The 22258-nt window shown below is 44.9% G+C and overlaps 1 protein-coding gene across 2 annotated transcripts in view; it reads right to left on the minus strand.

Annotated features, from left to right (window-relative positions):
- Positions 1-22258, minus strand: part of ablim3 (actin binding LIM protein family, member 3) — a 408687-nt gene that overhangs the window by 193897 nt on the left and 192532 nt on the right. For both annotated transcript variants that reach the window (XM_070878428.1, XM_070878427.1), the window contains exon 3: positions 2735-2918. In XM_070878428.1, coding sequence (XP_070734529.1) covers positions 2735-2918 — 184 coding nt within the window. The remainder of the gene's footprint in view (positions 1-2734; positions 2919-22258) is intronic.

The raw sequence follows: 22258 nt of genomic DNA on the forward strand, positions 1-22258 counted from the left end.
GTCCGCTGTCTGCGCATGCACAGTAGCTCCTCGCCCCCAGCCTCTCCGTTTGCTTGCTGCAGCCTCTCCGGCGATTTGCTTGCTGCAGCTGCTCTGTGAGCCCTGATGCCGGCCAGTTGAATCACTCCTCACCCCCAGCCCCTCCGTTTGCTTGCTGCAACCTCTCCGGTGATTTGCTTGCTGCAGCTGGGCGGGTGGGCAGGAGAACTGATAGTGCTCCTGCCTATCGATGATTTCTATCAGTTCTCCTGCACGCTCGCCCCTAACCCTGGCCGAGTGGCCTCCCGCTGCGATCGATCTCTTAGAAATCACACCGGGTGGCCACTTGGCCAGGGCTAGGGGTGGGCAGGAGAACTGATAGTGCTCCTGCCTGCTGATGATTTCTATCAATTCTCTTGCCTGCCCCTAGCCCAGGCCGAGTGGCTTCCTGCACCGGCTGGCTCGCTGCCTTTCCGGGCCGAGTTTGAAGATGAAGATAGGACTTATTACATTTTTTATTTCTTATTGAATTCTTATTACTTTTTGCTTGCAAGGTTTGGTGGTTTGTAAGGCTTGGTGGTTTAAGTGCAGGCAGGTACTCTCCACTTCCCGCCCCTATCCCAGGCCGAATGGCCTCTGATGTACCTAACTGCACCGATTTCTTTAACTCTCTGCAAGGGTTTTCTGAAGTGGCCACATACGCTGGTCTAACTCGATTTGGAGTAACTATTAGCTGGCCAAAGTTGCCTGAATGGGCAGAACTGGTGTCGGTGATTGGTAACTCGCCCTTTTGAAAAAAAAATTTTTTAAATCGTAACTAACTCAGTTACACTGGTGCAAATTGATTGGGGAAAGTGGAGATTTTTAAGTTACGCCAGAAAAACCAAGTTACTCCAACAAAAACCAAGCAACTCCTGGCCAAAATTGAGCCCATAGTATCTCTAATAAATGGCACAGATTTTGTGCTTAGAATTCATTGCCTCACTCGGTGCTATGTGACCGTTGGTGTGACCGAGCTAAATCTGTTCCAGTGGAAACAGGTGCAGCTGTTGTTGCTACTTCTTGTGTCCTACACAGGCAGACAGCTGCACCAGGGACAGTAACCTACTCGATTCACCACAATGAATCTCTGCATAACTCTGTCTGATAGATATCCTTCCAGCTAGCCAGTTAATCCATAGGTGCCACCAACATATTACACTGCATAAAGTTCCCTTTAAAAGTTGCTGAACCAACAACTAGTATACTGTATTTTAAGAAGATCCTTAATCTTCATTGTTTTCATAAAATTCTGACCAAACATAGATTCTTGATCAAACATCAGTGCTGTCCTCTCATATTTCTGACACTCCCAGGATCTGACATTTCTACAATTTTTCCAATGCACTAATTAAATGATATACTCCTAAATGCCAACCGTAATAAGTCCAATTTTGTTAGTGATAATTGAAAAAGTAGCAGTTAACCATGACGTAACTGTAAATACTAATCTTTTCACACTATCAGTAGAAGAATGAGGAACTCTCGTGGGCCAATTTGCTATATCCCAATACTTACTGTTTTGTGTTTAAAGCCAAAACTCAAACACAATTAAAGGGCACAGCAAGCAACAGGTGGTTGGTCTCCTGCATCTGAAGCTTCTAATGCTATATAAGGAATGGAGGATTTGTTTGGTTGGGATTGTTTGGAAGTTATGGGAGTTGCAAAAATAGGAGTGGACAATAGAGTTAGTTGTAAAGTATCATATTAATTGGACGTTCAGTGATTTGCACAAATGTTACAATAAATTGTTATACGTAAGTGTATAACAGTGCACTTAACTAGTGACAATGCAGTATCCAAATGGATATATGTCCTATGCACTCGGTGTACCAGTGGACCATCAGCTGTACCCACAGAACACTAAACAATTGATGAAAATGAGGAACCAAAGGGTGAGGCACTGAGTGCAAGAGAGGAAGAAACACCAATGGTGGTGTTTGATGAGGCGCCAAGAAGTATGAGTTATAAGGGGACATAACCGTAACAGCCTGCTTTCAAGCAGAGAGGACTTTATTGATGAGTCATTTGCTTCTTTGCAATCAACACTGGATGGTGACCTGGGTAGTCTTGATGAGTCCACTGCCTCTCTCCTTGTGCGTCCCTGGCGATTGCCTGAAATGAGTGCTGGTCTGATTAAAAAATGTAAATAGGGGTCCAGCGCTTGAATTAGGATCTTTGGGAAATTGGTGCCTGGGAGCATTTGATTTGGTCATTCTTAAGCACGCCCAGAAAAGTAATGTGCAGATGTTCAGGAAGCAGGCTGAAGCAGCAGTATTTAATGGGGTCCCCATCTCCATTAAGGCAAGTCTCTGGGTCGTCATTTATGGTTGCTTTGTCTGAGTTTGGAAAGTTTTTGATACTAAATAACTGTTGGAGAGCTGACTTTGAGTACTGGAAAAGATGGAAATGTGCTGCAACATGACAGGGGAGGAGTGTGTGAGGAGTCTGTACTTCAGCAGGCAGACCTATGTCACCTGTTGCAGCACGAATTGGAGGAAAACACTAGGGCACACACAGCACTACCAGTGGCCCTCAACTTCTATGCCACTGGCTCAATAGGTGATAAAGAAACATTAGTCAGTTTGCAGTCCATATGGCCAGCAATCAGGTGACAGTTGCCCTCGTTGCACGGAGACAGCAGTACATCACCTTCCCCATCGACATGAGCCTCTCCCATGGAGCCAATGCCACTGCATCTTTACACTTCAATTACCTGCAGACAGTGCAGACAAAGCACTTTGGATGGAATGTCCTTCCCAAAGCTGAGATCACCTCTCCCCCAATGAAGTCTCCACAACTGTCACAACGAGTTCCATACATTCGTTGATAATCCAATGTGCAAATGTATTCTCCATTTTTGTAGAAGAAGTTTGCTTGTGCCAAGTCGGAGCCACAAACTGTAAAACAGAGACATAATTATATTTAAAATTACATATTGCAGATTATGGCCCAAATTTTGCGGCAAAGGGACCTCGAAAAAAGCTGCCCACAAAAATTTAGCGGGCTCTGGAACATCGATTTCCCCTATTCCATTGTGACTTTGAATCTGGTGGCATCTAAAGGGGATCTGTGGTGTCCAACAACAGTGAAGTCATCAGGCAGGCTGATCAGCCAATTAGATTATTGAATTCTAACAGACAGTAAAATAGGAAGTAAAAAGCACAGATTATCATTCACTTTTTAATAATTGTACAGAAAGCAATATAAAGATTGGGGCATACACATGTGATTAAGGCAGAAGCTGAAATATCAAACAAATATTTTTAAAAAATTGTTATTATTTTAAAAATCATGGAATTTGTAAATGTTCTTCTGAGGGAATAAGATTCCATATTTGTAAAATTAGTTTTTCAGGGCCAAAGAGGTTGTTCAGCAGTGATTATGACTTAGTACGCTGTTAAAAACTCATTTACACCTCATTTAACATTAACGAGAATCGTGCATAAAAGGTTGATGTTCACGTCAACTCACTGATTCCGTGTTGATTGCATCTGCGAAAATTGCAACAGCACACCCTGTGGAGATGTAGGGTATCACTGACAGCAACTTCCAAATTTCCACATTTAATTGCACATGTGCGGACACTAGAAGTTGCTGTCAGTTTTACATAGCAATGACATCGCACTGACAGTTTGCCTGTCATTATAACCACAAATTCCATGTCAATATGAACTAAAATAACAGGGAATGATGTTCAACTGAAAAATAAACAGAGTAATATCAGGAGTTGATCAACCAACCCAAGGGCAGGGTCAGCAGAAACCTTTACCGCACGGTAACCACAGAAACAGAAAACACCCACTTAATTCACTGGATTAATGGTTAAAAGCATATTTTATGATAACATTTCTTGTGTCTGTCATCTATGTTAAACTAATTGTTACTGAGTCAACATCTACATCACCTGTCAATGTTTTCCTTCCTTAATGGATAAGTGTTTAATTCACTGCCTCTTTCTCCTTTCTAATTAGTTATTTTCTTCATTCACTTTACTTTTGCTATTCACTAATCATATGCAAAATATTTCTCTCCAATTTCAATTTTGTCCCCAGTCATATTCCCTCATTTTTTTCACCCGATCACAAGCAGCAAAGAAACACTCCTCCAGGCAGGCACCATGATATGTTGCACCAAGGGTGAGAGGCTTAAATGTGAATTCTCAGCTGAGTGGATTCTCATATGTGTCTAAGAATAAAATAGCTAAAAAGGTTGTTTCAGGAACCTGCACTCCATTTAACTGCTGATGTAGAGGCCCCGAATAATGCAGAAGCCTTGGACTTGTTTTAAGAAACCCGCATCTGTTTCCTTTCCTGTATTTGATTGTATTCGACTCCTGGGCCTGCCTGTGCTCCCCCTCTGGGCGCTGCTGTGGCCTGCTTAGGGGTTAACTTTCTTCTGCTTTAGTTTTCTTTTGCTTATAAATAGAGCTGCCTCAGTTACATCCAGCTTCCACACTCCATGCTTCAACCCAGCACCTGGCCTTACCCTAAATCTTAGCACTGGTATCAAATTCTATACTTAAAATGTGTTTGTGATCCAATCCTGCTGTCAGACAGAAGCTGACGTGTTCCTGTTCTCCGGCAGAATCTGACCCAACTCAATCTAAACTGACCCCATACAAAAAGAGTATAGGATGAGGGTTAACATTTTAGATATCACTGACTGGTCAGAGAGTTATGACTTTCAACAGCACAAGCTACTGTCAGCAAAACCGGCTGATGCACGGCAGGGTTAGGTGAGTGTGCTGAGTCTACTTCTCATATTGAAAAGCTGGGGGAAAATCATTATCAACTATAGGTTGAACCTCCCTTATCCGTAACCCTTGTGGCCTGGCCTGTTCTGGATAAGGGATTTTTCTAGACGAGGGGTGGTCACGTTAAATTGAATGGTATAGGTACTGAGCAAAGGGATATCAGGGCTGGCTGGCTTGGGGCTGGGAGTGCAGCAGAGAGATCATGGGGAGAACGGTGGATCGCGGGGTCAGGCTAGCGATTGCGGGAGTTGCCAGCGAGGAAGGACTTCAAATTGTTCACGTCGGAGTTCTGCGCATGCATCACCCGGTGGCCGGGAATGGTTCCGGATGAGGGGTGGTTCCGGATAAGGGAGTTCTGGATAACGGAGATTCAACCTGTATGAGTAATGAGGGATTTGTGTGTAAGAGGGAGTTGCGTGTAAACTTAGCCAGTCAGTGATGTCTAAAATGCTGCCCATCATCTTATTTTTTTAACAGATTTATTCAATAGAAGTCATCTTTTACATGGCTTGCCATATATGTAACTATATATGGTATAGAAACATAGAAACATAGAAAATAGGTGCAGGAGTGGGCCATTCGGCCCTTCGAGCCTGTACCACCATTCAATGAGTTCATGGCTGAACATGCAACTTCAGTACCCCATGCCTGCTTTCTCGCCATACCCCTTGATCCCCCTAGTAGTAAGGACTACATCTAACTCCTTTTTGAATATATTTAGTGAATTGGCCTCAACAACTTTCTGTTGTAGAGAATTCCACAGGTTCACCACTCTCTGGGTGAAGAAGTTCCTCCTCATCTCGGTCCTAAATGGCTTACCCCTTATCCTTAGACTGTGACCCCTGGTTCTGGACTTCCCCAACATTGGGAACATTCTTCCTGCATCTAACCTGTCTAAACCCGTCAGAATTTTAAACGTTTCTATGAGATCCCCTCCCATTCTTCTGAACTCCAGTGAATAAAAGCCCAGTTGATCCAGTCTTTCTTGATATGTCAGTCCCGCCATCCCGGGAATCAGTCTAGAAGCAGTGAAAATTACAATAGAATTCAGAAAAGCAATAATGCCAGAAAACCATATATGGTAAATAAAAATGCATGGTAGACAGATTTCAATCTTTTGAATAAAACAATGAATCTGCAGAGTGTTCTCATCTCTTTTATGTTCAGTGTTGGAATACATTTATATTTGCATTCCCAAAATTAAAGGCTGATCTAAGCATAACCATGCTGTTTGTCTTTTCAATGAAGATAATTTAAAGAAAAAAACACACAATCAATCCTGTGCAATGATGAGTTATTAATGTTATAAAAAACATGTGTGTGCAACAATTAAACATGATTAAAGTAGGGCACTATGTGACTGCAAAGGTATTTGAGCATGAAAATCTCATCTTGAAGTGACAACATACTGAAAGGGAGATTATATCCTGATTAACCATCAGTTCCTTTTCTACATAGATTTAGGCTGTCTTGCCCTCTTGAGCTGCAATGCTTGCCAGCAACCATCTTCACGTGTAAATCAAATTGTACCTCCAACAAAATGTCCAGATAGCAACTACATATAACTCACTGACATTTATGTTCTCTGCTTAGTTAATAAATTACTTTACTTTTTAATGACAACAGGATACTCAAGTGCAACACTTAAGCTGATGGCAGTGGCTCTGAGGGGTGATGACAGATTGAGTGCTGAGAGTGAGAGCAAGTGGTGAGTGAAAGGGGGGGGGGGGGGGAAATCTTAGGGTAATTTTAACCCCCCAACTGGGTGGGTTTAGGTCGGGAGGATGTTAAAATGTAAAACTTCTCAAACTAGACCTAACTCATATTGAACCCGCCCACTTCCAGTTTTACCGGAGGCGGGATAGGGGGTGGGCAACCAACCAGGAGGCGGGTCGCACATTTAAATATTTTAACGAGGCTGCATGCCTCAGATCTTTTCTCTCTTCCAGTTTTAATGCTTGCTGGCCCGATTTCCTGGGCCTCGAAAACTCGACAGCTAAAGGGAGGTAAGGACTGCTGCGTGGAAGAGGCAAGTGCCTTTTCAGCACGGCTGTGGGCCAGGAGGAGCAGAAGTGCTTCTTCCTGGCTTGCGAACCTGCTTCCCTTCCTGCGATTGGACCCCCACTACTATCCCACAATCAGATCCCCCACAGTCACTGAGCCTGTCCCGCGATTGGACGCCCCCCCACGACCAGATCCCCTCCCGCAATCACTGATCCCCCTGTGACCAGATCCCCGCCATCATCACCGATGTTCCTCGCGATCACCAACCTCCCACGATCATTGACTTCTCAGCCCCCACCATCTCTACCCCTGATCTCTCTCTGACCCTACATGATCACCCATGACTCTACAAACCAAGCTGTACCCAGCCACTCCTCGCGATCTCTACCCCGAGGAGGAGAAACCCTATCTGCTCCTGGGCTATGGCCTCTTCTGCAGCGTTCCCGCCCAACGGGGAGTCAAGCTTGTCAACCAGGCTGGCTTCTGGGCGGGGATCCTGTTTAAAATAAACAAGGAAAGACGCCCAGAATTCCTCCCCCAGCCTGGAAATCCGATGACGGAAAATGTCGGGGTCCCATGGTTCTTACTAAAATCAGCTGTTGGAAAGTTGGTCCAAGCTGTCTGTACTAAAAAGAGATCAAAAAATGTCAGCTTCAGCTTCAGACATGGAGGCACAATAAGAACAACTAGAATATTTAGATGGAGCCTAATATTTCATTGATAGTTCTTTGTCTTTGTATCTTTCACCATCCCTTTCTCTGAACGTCCTTGTTCATGCTTAGAAAACAAGATTCAATGTCCATAAAATACAAAAACATCTTAAAATCATAAAACATTCCAAGATGCTTCACAGTCACAAATCAACCCCAAGAAGGCAGATGAGAGGGGGTAGGGATGGTGGCTGAATGTGCTGAAGGTGGGAAGTAATTTTTAAGGAGAGAAATGTAGCAAGAAAAAGCGGTTTATGGTGGCAATTCCAGAATGTGGGGCTAGGTAGCTGAAGGCTCTGCCACTGCTGGCAGTGATTTACTGGCACAGTAAAACACACAGTGAAGCATTAATATTAATGGAATTATTAGTATCATTACTATAGTGTGTGGTGAAAAAGTCAGACTGCACACTGTGAGCTTAAAGTAAAGTGTGACCTTAGTCTTTTATTGCAGGTCCCCAGAGTGCATCTGCAACCTGTGAAGCCTCCTTAAATACCTGTGCTCCGAAGGGATTATGGGATCCCTTAGGACTCCAGGGGATGAGCCCTCGGGTGGCTGTACAGAGTAAATACAAGTTTACATATATAACAACACTCACGCCACAAAGTCAATAGCGTTACTATTTACAATGTGAGTCGATCTGGGGCCCTTCTTTCCCTGATTGATCGTCTCGGTGTGAAAGCTGATGTTGTTGAATCATTTGTTCGGCCCTCGCTGGGCTGCTGTGTAGCTGGCCTTGCTGGACTGCCTGGTGTGTTGGGCTCTGCTGGGTTGCTGTGGATGATGGGTTCTGCTTTGTGGTCAACCGTGGTGCCGGTTGCCACTGGTGTGTATGTTGGGAGATCAAAAAAGGTAGGGTCCAAGGTGGGTTGCTCAGGATAGTCCGTGAATCTGAGTTTGATTTGGTCCAAGTGTTTCCGGTCAATGAGTCCATTTGAAAGTTTGACCCAAAACACCCTGCTCCCTCTTTGGCCAAGACAGTGCCGGGAAGACACTTGGGACCTTGTCCATAATTTAATACAAATACAGGATCATTGATTTCAATCTCGCGTGACACATTTGCGCTATCATGGTATGCACTTTGTTGAAGCCGCCTGCTCTCGACCTGTTCATGTAGATTAGGGTGAACTAATGAGAGCCTTGTCCTAAGTGGTCTTTTCATGAGCAGTTCAGCAGGTGGGATCCCAGTGAGTGAGTGGAGCCTTGTGCGGTAGCTAAGCAGGACTCGGGATAGGCGAGTCTGCAGTGAGCCTTCAGTTACCCTCTTCAAGCCTTGCTTGATGGTTTGCACTGCTCTCTCTGCCTGACCCATTGGACGCTGGTTTAAACAGGGCAGATGTGACATGTTTGATCCTGTTACGTGTCATGAATTCTTTGATCTCAGCACTGGTAAAACATGGCCCATTGTCGCTCACCAGGACATCGGGTAGGTCGTGTGTGGTAAACATGGCCCGCAGGCTTTCAGTAGTGGCAGAGGACGTGCTAGCCGACATTATCTCATGTTCAATCCACTTGTACGCGTCTACAACCACAAGAAACATTTTACCCAAGAACGGGCCGACATAGTTGACGTGCACCCTGGACCACGGTTTGGAGGGCAAAGACCATAAACTTAGCGGCGCCTCCCTGGGTGCATTGCTTAACTGTGGGCATGTATTACATCTGTGAACGCAGGACTCTAAGTCCGCATCGATACCGGGCCATCACACGTGGGATCTGGCTATCGCTTTCACCATTACGATGCCTGGGTGAGTACTGTGGAGGTCATTGATGAAGGTTTCTCTGCCCTTCTTGGGGACCACTTCTCGATTGCCCCACAGAAGGCAGCCTGCCTGTATAGACATTTCATTTTTGCGACGCTGGAACAGCTTTATCTCTTCCTGTATTTCCACTGGGAGACTGGACCAGCTCCCTTGAAGCACACAGCTTTTGACTAGAGATAATAAGAGGTCCTGGCTTGTCCAGGTTTTGATCTGCCGGGCACTGACGGGTGATTGCTCACTCTCAAATGCTTCCATAAACATGGCTAGATCTGCGGGCTGCGCCATTTACACCCCCATGGTGGGCAATGGAAGCCGACTGAGAGCATCGGCGCAGTTTTCTGTGCCTGGCCTGTGGCGGATGTTGTAGTTGTATGCGGACAACATGAGCACCCATCTCTGGATGCGAGCCAATGCGTTGTTAGTTATCCCTTTACTCTCGGAGAACATGGATATGTGGCTTATGGTCAGTTTCTAATTCGATTTTTAGCCCAAACAAGAATTGATGCATTTTCTTTACCCCATAGACACACAGTAATGTTTCTTTCTCAATCATGCTATAGGCTCTCTCAGCCTTAGACAGACTCCTGGATGCATAAGCAACCGGTTGCAATTTCCCGAAATCAAGCTTGTTGCAATACACACCCGACGCCATATGACGACGCATCACATGCTAGTACCAAACGCTTACATGGATCATACAACACAAGCAATATGTTTGAGCATAACAATTCTCTCACTTTTTACTCGTCCGTCCCCTTTTCGTAGTAAGACATGCAGTGTTTCTAACAGTGTGCTGAGACCCAGTAAGAAGTTGCCAAAGTAGTTCAGGAGTCCCAGAAACGACCGCAGCTCCGTTACGTTCTGTGGCTTCGGTGCATTCTCGATTGCCTCCCTCTTTGCGTTGGTGGGCCTGATGCCATCCGTCGCAATCCTCCTTCCCAGCAACTCCACTTCGAGCGTTTTAACCTGACCCCCGTGCGGTTGAGTCGACTCGGAACCTCTTCCAGGTTCTGCAGATGCGCGACTGTGTTCCGTCCTGTGACCAAGATGTCGTCCTGGAAGACCACGGTGTGCGGGGCCGACTTCAGTAAACTTTCCATGTTTCTCTGATCGGATTCCGAACGGGCATCTGTTATAAACAAAAAGACCTTTGTGCATGTTGATGCAGGTGAGGGCCTTCGATGATTCCTCCAGTTCCTGCGTCATTTAGGCTGAAGTCAGATCCAGCTTTTTGAACGTCTTTCCTCCGGCCAGCGTTGCAAAGAGGTGGTCGGCCTTTGGTAATGGTATTGGTCCCGCAGGGAGAAACGATTGATAGTTACTTTGTAATCGCCACAGATTCTGACGGTGCTGTCTCCCTTAAGGACTAGGACGATAGGACTGGCCCACTCATTGAACTCGATCGGGGAAATGATGCCCTCTCTTTGCAGCCGGTCTAGCTTGATCTCTACCCTTTCTCTCATCATGTATGATACTGCTCTCGCCTTGTGATGGATAGTTCGCGCCCCCAGAATTAGGTGGATCTGCACTTTTGCTCCTTGAAATTTCCCGATTCCTGGTTCGAACAGCAAAGGAAATTTGTTTAAGACCTGGGCACACGAAGTGTCGTCAGCGGGCGATTGTGCTCGGATGTCATCCCAGTTACAGCGTCTCTTTCCCAGCCAGCTCCTGCCGAGCAGCGTGGGACCATCGCCCGATACCACCCAGAGTGGTAGTTTGTGCACCGCTCCTTCGTAGGAGACCTTTACGGTAGCACTGCTGATTACAGGAATCAGTTCTTTTGTGTAAGTTCTTGGTTTCGTGCGAACTGGAGTTAAGACTGGCCTTGAGGTCTTGTTGCACCACAACCTTTTGAAAGTCTTTTTGCCCATGATGGACTGGCTCATGCCTGTGTCCAGCTCCATTGACACTGGGAGTCCATTTAATTCAAAATTCAGCATTATCTGGGGACAATTCGTGGTGAATATGTGCACCCCATGTACTTCTGCCTCCTCGATCTGAGGCTCTGGTTCGTCGTGATCTTCCGTGGATCCGTTCTCCTCTGCAACATGGTGGTTTGCAGGTTTAACAGGCTTTGCAGCTCGCCTGCACACTCATTGGAGGTGCCCCACTGTTTCACAGCCTTGCAAACGTACTCTTTGAATCGGCATGAATGGAAACGATGATCACCCCCGCAGCGCCAACAAGGTGTTAATGGCCTTGCATTCATCACCCTTGATGGTGGACTCTGAGACATCTGCAGACGTGTAGCTGCAGGTATGTTTGACCTGCCCTGTACATTATGATTCGAAAACAACATCACTTTGTTCACAGTACTTGTAGCAGCACTTGTATGCTGAGAGATTTGCTTCATATTGTCACTGGTGGCAATGAACGCCTGGGCTATCACTTCGGCCTTACTCAAGGTTTGGGTATCTACAGTCAAAAGTTTGCGAAGTATGGTTTCGGGACCAATGCCAAGTATGAAAAAGTCTCTGAGCTTGTGCTAGAAATATCCTTCAAATTCGCAATGTCCTGCAAGGTGTTTTAGCTTGGCAACATAACTCGCCACTTCCTGGCCTTCAGACCTTTTGTAGGTGTAGAACCGATACCTCGCCTTCAGAATGCTTTCCTTCGGGTTCAAATGCTCTCGGACCAGTGTGCACAAATCGTTGTATGATTTCTCCATGGGTTTTGCTGGAATGAGCAGATTCTTCATGAGGCCATACGTTCGTGCTCCACAGACGATGAGGAGGATCGCCCTTCGTTTGACAGCGCTCTCTTCCCCATCTAGCTCGTTGGCCATGAAGTATTGGTCGAGTCGCTCAACAAAGGTTTCCCAATCAACTCCCACCGAGAAATTCTCCAGGATGCCCACTGTTCTCTGCATCTTTCGGTTCGCTATCTGTGTCTCGTCACCAGTTGTAGTGTATGGAGAAAGAGTCAGACTGAACATTGTGAGCTCAAAGTAAAGTGTGACCGTAGTCTTATATTGCAGGTCTCCAGAGTGCATCTCCAACCTGTGAAGCCTCCTTAAATAGCTGTGCTCCCAAGGGATTTTGGGATCCCTTGGGACCCCAGGGGATGAGTCCTCTGGTGTAAATACAAATTTACATATATAACAATTACATAGTCTTGGAAGTTACACAATATCTTCTTCACAATCTGAAGGAAATATATTTTAGAAAAAATTTCCTTCAGTATATGAAGAATCACCACTGTTGCCCCACATGTAAAATGAATTATTACACAAGTTATCTTTTCTATGTCCAATATATTACAAAGCAGTTTAATAAGAGAAAGACACTGAACGCAAGACATAGGAAAGTGCATTCCTGGCACCAAAACTCACATTCTGGACCAGCTTTTAATCATATGAAGCTCTAAATATAATGGATAGGGAGTTATCAAACTACGATCTCTGAGATCTAGTGAATTCAATCCAAAACAATTTGTCCCAGGGAGAATACGGCACAATCAAAATAATAACTACACGCAAAATGCTACCTCACTCGTCACCAGCTCTCTAACACTGCTCCCGACTCGGGGAAGTCATTTAACTGATCACAGTATTGCATCAACAATGCAATTAATTAACTCTATCCCTTTTGATCTTTTGTGGTGAGAAATACAGTGAGTAGATGCCCAAAATCAGCAGCCAGAGGCCAACAAAAGTTATTTTTCCTGAGTTGTCAGCTTGCTTTCATAGGAAACAAACCAACGTGTCTTGAATATGTTTAGTTTTAACTTGTTTATTAATTAAAAATACTTCTGCCTTATTGGTTATGTGCTGTGATACACTGATTAGGTTCTGTAATATAAAATGATGAACCTGTAAATATCTATAAAAATATCCAGTCTGAACCTAAATATATTCTGTCAGGAGGTAGGGAAGAAGAGACACCGTTGGATATATATGTCAGTGAGAAATCCAGTTCCTCTGGTTTGAAGTGTTAGTTCAGGAACCTGGATAGAAGTCAGTGCTGCTGCTGGATATTAAAAAGATGATAGCTGTAGTCTTCAACCGTCAAAGGCAGCTCGTTTAAAGTGAATTTCCTGAAGTAATCTTCTGATGTTATAACCTTCTGTGACTAGCAAAGGCACCATAGTCCTCAAAGGCAGCAGACAAATAAGCATGATTCAGCACCTCGTGGCTAAAAGCACAATGTATTCAGATGCTGGAACTGCATTACTAAATAACAACATTTTAAAGTGCCAATAATTTTCATTGAACTTATTTTTAGTGCATCGAATGTCGTTATGCCGACCAACCCGCACTGGAAATGTTATCACTTCGGGCACATGCCAGCTGAAGCAGCACAAGTCACTCTGAATGCTAGCTTTGCACTTAATTTTGCATTTAATGTTTCGTACTCTCTTCTCAGATTCTTGTAACATGAAACTATTGACTAAGGTCTAAAGCTGTGCCCATTGTAAGTTCTGTTCTTTTTCTACACAGATAATTACATCAGGAACAGTTAAGCCCTAAAGATCCTTACTTATAAATGTCTTTCCACCTTGAATCAGGCTTTCTCCCCTGCCACCGTACCAAAACGGCTCTTATCAAAGTCACAAATGGCATCCTATGTGACTGTAAACATGGTAATCTATCCCTCCTCATCCTTCTTAACCTGACTGCAGCCTTTGACACGGTTGACAACACCATCCTCCTCCAAGGCCTCTCCTCCGTCGTCCAGCTGGGTGGGACAGCACTCGCCTGGTCCCATTCCTATCTATCCAGTTGTACCAGAGAATCACCTGCACTGGCTTCTCTTCCTGCTCCTGCACTGTTACCTCTGGTATCCCTCAAGGCTCCTATTTCTTATCTACATGTTGCCATTTGGCAATGTCATCTGAAAACATGTCAGGCTCTATATGTACACTGACGACAACCAGCTCTATCTCACCACCACCTCTCTCGAGCCCTCCACTCTTTCTAAATTGTCAGAATGCTTGTTTGACATCCAGTATTGGATGAGTAGAATTTTCCTCTAACTAAATATTGGGAAGACTGTAGTCATTTTCTTTAGTTCTCACCACAAATTCCGTTCTCTAGCCACCATCTCCATCCCTCTCCCTGGCAACTGTCTGAGGCTGAATCAAACCGTTTGCAACCTTAGTGTCATATCTGACCCCATCAGAGGAGCTGCCGACCACATATCTGTGCTAAGACTACCTATTCCCAGCTCCGTAACATCGCCTGACTCTGCCTCGCCTCAGTTAATCTGCTGCTGAGACCCTCATCCATACCTTTGTTACCTCTAGATTTGACTATTCTAACGCATTCCTGGAGAGCCTCCCATCTTCCACCCTTCATAAACTTCAGCTCATCCAAACCCCTGCTGCCCTATCGCAACTCGTACCAGTTCCCATTTACCCATCACCCCTGTGCACGTTGACCTACATTGGCTCCCAGTTAAGCAATGACTCGATTTTAAAATTCTCAACCTTCTTTTCAAGTCCCTCCTTGGCCTCGCCCCTCCCTATCTCTGTAATCTTCTCCAGTCCCACAACCTTCTGAGATCTCTGCATTCCTCCAATTCTGATCTCTTGCGCATTTCTGATATCACTCACTCCAGCATTGATGGCCGTGCCTTCATTTGCTGAGGTTCTAACTCTGGAATTCCCTCATTAAAGTTCTCTCCCTTGCCACCTCTTTTTCTTCCTTCAATATGCTCCTTAAAACCCTACCTCCATCTGCTCTGATATCGCCTTGGCTCATTGTTTCATAATGCTCCTATAAAGCGCCTTGGGACATTTTATTATGTAAAAGGTGCAAAATAAATGACAGTTGTTGTTTTTGAGCAGAATATTTTTTCCTTTTTAAGCCAGAAATTGCTGCAGGTAACAACCGTAGTGAGAATTCAAGATCCTGAATAATCTATAAAAAGTTATTGAAACAAAGTGTAATCCATATATGTCCTTCAGAACGAATCCCAGGATTTACTACCATTAGTTACATTGTTTTTGAAGGCTAGCGTTTTGCCCATTGATTATTAAATTATGAAAAATCTAGATTTGACATCATTATCATGACTGTGCTAAAATTCTGCTTTTGCACTCCTTGAGTAGGGATGCATCTCAGATAACTGCACATGTTTAGCCATTCATTGGTGAGAGTAATGCAATATTTTAGAATCATGATGGATTATGACTTTGTTGCATGAACCATTATCTGATCATTCTCAGGTTATGCTTCACGGTACAGACCCAATGCCATAGACCACCCCTCCATCAGTTCCTTGCCGGAGATAACCCTTCCATTTAGTCTAAATTGTTTTTTTTGCATAGAATTATACGTACATCATACAACTGTGTTTGGCAGGAGCCAGAAAAATGTTTGCTCCAATAGATTCTGAAGTTGACAAAGAAACCTGATGAAATACAATCCTGTCTCAGGATTGGAGTATTGGCCTTAATTCAATGCAGAAGGAAAAAAAAAAATCAATAATTTTATTCTCTTTTGGTTGTCAGGGTCGTCCGTAAAATGAAACTGGGCAGTCACAGTCTGTTTTCCTTGGATGTATCTATCCAAAATATAAAGACTGTCCACGAGTCAGCACATTGACAGACTCATTCAAAGAAGCAAGACTGGTATGTGAAATGCAAAATTTATACTAATAAATATGAGGTGCTGCCATCAAGCTGCATTGGTGGTTTAGAGTGGGATCTAATCTGTATTTGGCTTATTCCTGGTTTGGGATAGCCTTGAAGCTGACAGTGGGTTTCCAAGATGCAAAGAACATTCTATTCCACAGTATTGATATCACTCGCCCATTGCGCGCACAATTTTATCCTCACCTTACAAAAGATTGGCACTCTTTTTGTGTAGAATTTAATATTTCTTGGATGGCAGCTGAACTGCACAGTTAACAATCTGCTGAGTGATTAATAGTGAGTAAATTGAGAAATACATGATTCTGATGACAAGAGAAACTCAGATGAAAATACTTAGTATCTGCAAAGCCAGTGGAACCACATTCACTGCCTTCGGGTTTTTTGAAAACAATTGAGGAATGCATTTGCCTAAACTTGCATGGCAGTGTTAATCCCCATAATCTATTGCAACAAATTTGCAACTGGTGTTTACTTAACAAGCTTGTTTCATGTTGTTAAAATAATCTGATGAAATTTGTAAAACAATTTGAAAAATGGCCTACTGTCAGGTAAACAAGAAGTATGATTCTCATGGTTCTGCAGGTAGACATGCTGGATCGTCTCAGCACAAAGAATGTTAGAAAATCAGCCGGTTTGGAGCACATGCCTCTAAGGGAACCCAGCTGATTGTCCTTCCATTAATGGTGCACAGTGTGCAGACTCAGAAATTGTGCATGTTTTAAATCCAATGCACACTCTGTCGTGTTATCCTTGGTCCATTTTCTTGGACTTTGTGCTACTGGCCTCCTGGTAGCGAAAACTCGTAAAATTATCCCCTCCCCTTTTATCTCGAGAGCAGCTTAATTTTATCTAAAAGACTTGTATTACGACTGTTGCTGTTGGAATGACACCTATTGATGTATCCATCACACTTTAGGCATCACACATTGAAGTATCAAAAGTATTAAAAAAAAGACAAAGAAATTCGGTCATATCCTGCTAGCTTTCCTAACCTGGATAACGTGTCCCCTTCCAAAACACAGAAGGTGTTGCTGCACAGCTTCATGCTAAGCAGCTAAACATTGCAGCTATGCTCCCGATCCAAGAATACTCACAGCAATATCATAGTAAATAAAGCATTCAGAAAAAAAACAAGCATAAAATGACAACAAAGCTAAAATACACTAATGGAAGTACTCACTGAACAACAGTTAGGAATCAAACTACATCTCAGCAAATGCTGAAATAAGTGATGTTAGAATGGCTGCAGGGCGGGAATTAGTGTACCGTTCCCATTTGAGCTCCCGTTCCACCTGGGATATCTTTAGGGTGGAATGTTCAATCTCAGTGGGGGTGTAAAATAGGCAGTAGTGGATCAGCCAATCAGTGGATAATAGTCAGAAGCAGAAACCATGGACAATGGCACTGAATTTGCGGGGGGAGGCCTCCAATCTGGAAATAAAATGGCCACATACATAGAAACATAGAAAATAGATGCAGGAGTAGGCCATTCGGCCCTTTGAGCCTGCACCACCATTCAATATGATCATGGCTGATCATGCAACTTCAGTACTCCATTCCTGTTTTCTCTCCATACCCCCTGATCCCTTTCGCCTTAAGGGCCATATCTAACTCCCTTTTGAATATATCCAATGAACTGGCCTCAACAACTTTCTGTGGTAAAGAATTCCACAGGTTCACAATTCTCTGAGCGAAGAAGTTTCTCCTCATCTCAGTCCTAAATGGCTTACCATACCCCTTATCCTTAGACTGTGACCCCTAGTTCTGGACTTCCCCCAAAATTGGGAACATTCTTCCTGCATCTAACCTGTCCAATCCCGTCAGAATTTTATATGTTTCTATGAGACCCCTCTCATTCTTCTAAATTCCAGTGAATATAAGCCTAGTCGATCCAATCTTTCTTCATATGTCAGTCCTGCCATCCTGGGAATCAGTCTGATGAATCTTCGTTGCACTCCCTCAATAGCAAAAATGTCTTTCCTCAGATTAGGAGACCAAAACTGTACACAATATTCAAGGTGTGGCCTCACCAAGGCCCTGTACAACTGCAGTAAGACCTCCCTGCTCCTACACTCAATCCTCTCACTATGAAGGCCAACATACCATTTGCCTTCTTCACCGCCTGCTGTACCTGCATGCCAACTTTCAATGATTGATGTACCATGACACCCAGGTCTCGTTGCACCTCCCCTTTTCCTAATCTGTCACCATTCAAATAATATTCTGCCTTCCTGTTTTTGCCATCAAAGTGGATAACCTCACATTTATCCACATTATACTGCATCTGTCATGCATTTGCCCACTCACCTAACCTGTCCAAGTCACCCTGCAGCCTCTTAGCATCCTCCTCACAACCCACACTGCCACCCAGCTTAGTGTCATCTGCAAACTTGGAGATATTACATTCAATTCCTTCATCTAAATCATTAATGTATATTGTAAATAGCTCGGGTCCCAGCACTGAATCTTGCGGTACCCCACTAGTCACCGCCTGCCATTCTGAAAAGGACCCGTTTATTCCTACTCTTTGCTTCCTGTCTGCCAACCAGTTCTCTATCCATGTCAATACATTACCCCCAATACCAGATGCTTTAATTTTGCACACTAATCATTTGTGTGGGATCTTGTCAAAAGCCTTTTGAAAGTCCAAATACACCACATCCACTGGTTCTCGCTTATCCACTCTAGAAGTTACATCCTTAAAAAATTCTAGAAAATTTGTCAAGCATGATTTCCCTTTCATAAATTCATGCTGACTTGGACTGATCCTGTCACTGCTTTCCAAATGCACTGCTATTACATCTTTTGTTATGTATGCAACCCTATTTAACCAGTATTGTACCGCCACCTGAGGGCGTACCTGTTGGAGTCCCAAAGGGTCCCAGCATCCCTTGGGAGCACTGTATATAAGCAGACCTCCCATGCTGTACAGGCACTCTGGAGTAGAATAAAGGAACTAAGGTCACACTTACTCACATCTACAGTACTCAGTTACACCACTTTATTGTGAGCATAACAACTGGCGACAAGATATCGAACCATCACGCGAAAATGCAGAGAACTGTTGGTATCCTGGAGAAATTCTCAGAAGGGGATGATTGGGAGGCCTTCGAGGAGTGACTCGACCAATACTTCGTGGCCAATGAGATGGAAGGGGATGAGAACGCTGCCGAACGAAGGGCGATCCTCCTCACTGTCTGCGGGGCAACAACCTATGGCCTCATGAAGAATCTTCTCGCTCTGGTGAAACCAACAACAAAATCATATGAAGAACTGTGTACGCTGGTCAGAGAGCACATAAATCCGAAGGAGAGCATTCTGATGGCAAGGTATTGGTTTTATACAAGTCAACAGTCTGAAGGCCAGGAAGTGGCAAGCTACGCCACTGAACTAAGGTGCCTTGCAGGACATTGCGAATTCGATGGATTCCTGCAGCAAATGCTAAGAGAGTTTTTTGTGCTTGGCACTGGCCAAGAGGTTATCCTTTGCAAACTATTGACTGTTGAAACACCAAACCTGAGCAAAGCCATAACAATAGCCCAGGCATTTATGTCCACGAGTGATAACACCAAACAAATTTCGCAGTATAAAGAGGTTTCGGCAAGTACTGTACATAAAGTAACGTAGTTTTCAAGCAGGAATGGATATGGCAGACGTACATGCCTGCAGCTGCATGACCTCAGATGACCCAGAGTCCGCCATCAAACGTTAACTGCCTCGCATTAACACCTTGTTGGCGCTGCGGAGGTGATCATTGAGCCCATCAATGCCGCTTCAAATACTATGCGTGCAAAGGCTGTGGAACAATGGGACACCTCCATTGAATGTGCAGATGAGCTGCAAACCCTGCAAACCACCACGTTGCAGAAGAAGACCGTTCCATGGCAGATCAAACTGAACTCGAGACTCAAACCAAGGAGGCAGAAGTGTATGGGGTACACACCTTTACCATGAAATGTCCACCGATCATGTTGAACTCATCTGCACATTCGATGGAGGTGTCCCATTGTTCCACAGCCTTTGCACGCATAGTGTTTGAAGCGGCATTGATGGGCTTGATGATCACCTCCGCAGTGCCAACAAGGTGTTATTGTGAGGCAGTTAACGTTTGATGGCAGACTCTGGGTCATCTCAGGTCGAACTGGATGGAATTCCAGTATCCATGGAACTGGACACGGGTGTGAGTCAGTCCATCATGAGCAAAAAGGCCTTCGACAGGCTGTGGAGCAACAAGGCATGCAGGCCCAAGCTTATCCCCATTCACACCAAGCTGAGAACTTACACTACAGAGCTGATCTCTGTAATTGGCAGTGCAGCAATAAAAGTCTCCTATGATGGAGCAGTGCATGAACTCCCACTATGGATTGTACCAGGAGATGGCCCCCCACTATTTAGCAGAAGCTGGCTGGGGAAAATCCGCTGGAACTGGGACGACATCCGAGCGCTCTCGTCTGTCGACGACACCTCATGTGCCCAGGTTCTGAGCAAGTTTCCGTCGTTGTTTGAGCCAGGCATCGAAAGTTTCTCGGGGGGACGAAGGTGCAGATCCATTTAGTTCCTGGTACACGGCCCATCCACCACAAGGCACGGGCGGTACCATATATGATGTGAGAGAAAGTGGAGATCGAGCTGGACGGCTGCAACAAGAGGGCATCATCGCGCCGGTGGAGTTCAACGAGTGGGCCAGTCAGATTGTTCAGGTTCTCAAGGGCGACGGCACGATCAGAATTTGTGGGGACGATAAATAATGATTAACCGTTTTTCGCTGCAGGACCAGTACCCACTACCCAAGGCAGACGACCTATTTGCGACGCTGGCAGGAGGAAAGACGTTCACCAAGTTGGACCTGACCTCAGCCTACATGACGCAGGAGCTGGCGGAATCCTCGAAAGGCCTCACCTGCACCTGTTTCTATTGAAGTCCTTACTACTAGGGGAATCAAGGGGTATGGTGAGAAAGCAGGAATGGGGTACTGAAGTTGCATGTTCAGCCATGAACTCATTGAATGGCGGTGCAGGCTCGAAGGGCCGAATGGCCTACTCCTGCACCTATTTTCTATGTTTCTATGTTTCTATGTAACACGCACAAAGGTCTGGTTATCTGCAATAGATGCCCGTTTGGGATTCGATCGGCCGTGGCGATTTTTCAAAGGAACATGGAGAGTCTGCTAAAGCCGGTTCTGCGCAATGTGGTTTTCCAGGATGACATACTGGTCACAGGTCGGGACACCATCGAACACTTGAAGAACCTGGAAGAAGTTCTAAGTCGGCTAGATTGTGTGGGACTCAGGTTGAAATGCTTGAAGTGTGTTTTCCTGGCACCAGAGGTCATGTTCTTCAGGAGAAGAATCATGGCAGGCGGCATCAGACTCACTGACGCCAAGATGGAGGCCATCAAGAACGCGCCGAGATCACAGAACGTGACAGAGCTGCGGTCGTTCCTGGAACTCCTCAATTATTTTGGTAATTTCCTACCTGGGTTAAGCACCTTGCTAGAACCCCTACATGTGTTGTTACGCAAGGGAGACAACTGGGTATGGGGGAAATCACAAGAGACTGCCTTTGAGAAAGCCAGAAATCTGTTATGTTCCAACAAACTGCTTGTTCTGTATAACCCATATAAACGTCTTGTGCTAGCTTGCGATGCGTCTTCGTACAGGGTCGGGTGTGTGTTACAACAAGCAAACGAATCGGGAACATTGCAACCGGTTGCCTATGCATCCAGGAGTTTGTCCAAGGCCGAAAGGGCCTACTGCATGATTGAAAAAGAAGCTCTGGCATGCGTTTACAGGGTAAAAAAAATGCACCAGTATCTGTTTGGTCTTAAGTTTGAGTTAGAAACTGACCATAAGCCGCTCATATCACTATTTTCAGAGAGCAAAGGGATTAATGCCAATGCTTCTGCCTGCATCCAAAGATGGGCACTCATGCTGTCTGCATACAACTATGTAAACCGCCACAGATCATGCACAGAGAACTGCGCTGATGCTCTCAGTCAGCTACCATTGCCCACCACCGGGGTGGAAATGGCACAGCCTGCAGACTTGCTCTTGGTGATGGATGCATTTGAAAACGAAAAGTCACCCGATATGGCCCGTCAGATTAGGACTTGGACCAGCGAGGATCCCCTACTGACCCTTGTAAACAACTGTGTCCTCCATGGGAGCTGGTCCAGCGTCCCAGCAGAGATGCATGAAGAGATCAAGCCATTCCAGCGGCGCAAGGATGAAATGTCCATACAGGCGGACTGTCTCTTGTGGGATAATCGCGTGATTTTGCCTAAGAAAGGCAGGGAAACATTCGTACGCGACCTACACATACCCACCCAGGCATAGTAATGATGAAGGTTATAACCAGATCCCATGTGTGGTGGCCCGGAATTGACTCAGATTTGGAGTCTTGCGTGCGCCA

This window comes from Pristiophorus japonicus, chromosome 4, assembly GCF_044704955.1.
Source record: "Pristiophorus japonicus isolate sPriJap1 chromosome 4, sPriJap1.hap1, whole genome shotgun sequence".
Taxonomy (NCBI): domain Eukaryota; kingdom Metazoa; phylum Chordata; class Chondrichthyes; family Pristiophoridae; genus Pristiophorus; species Pristiophorus japonicus.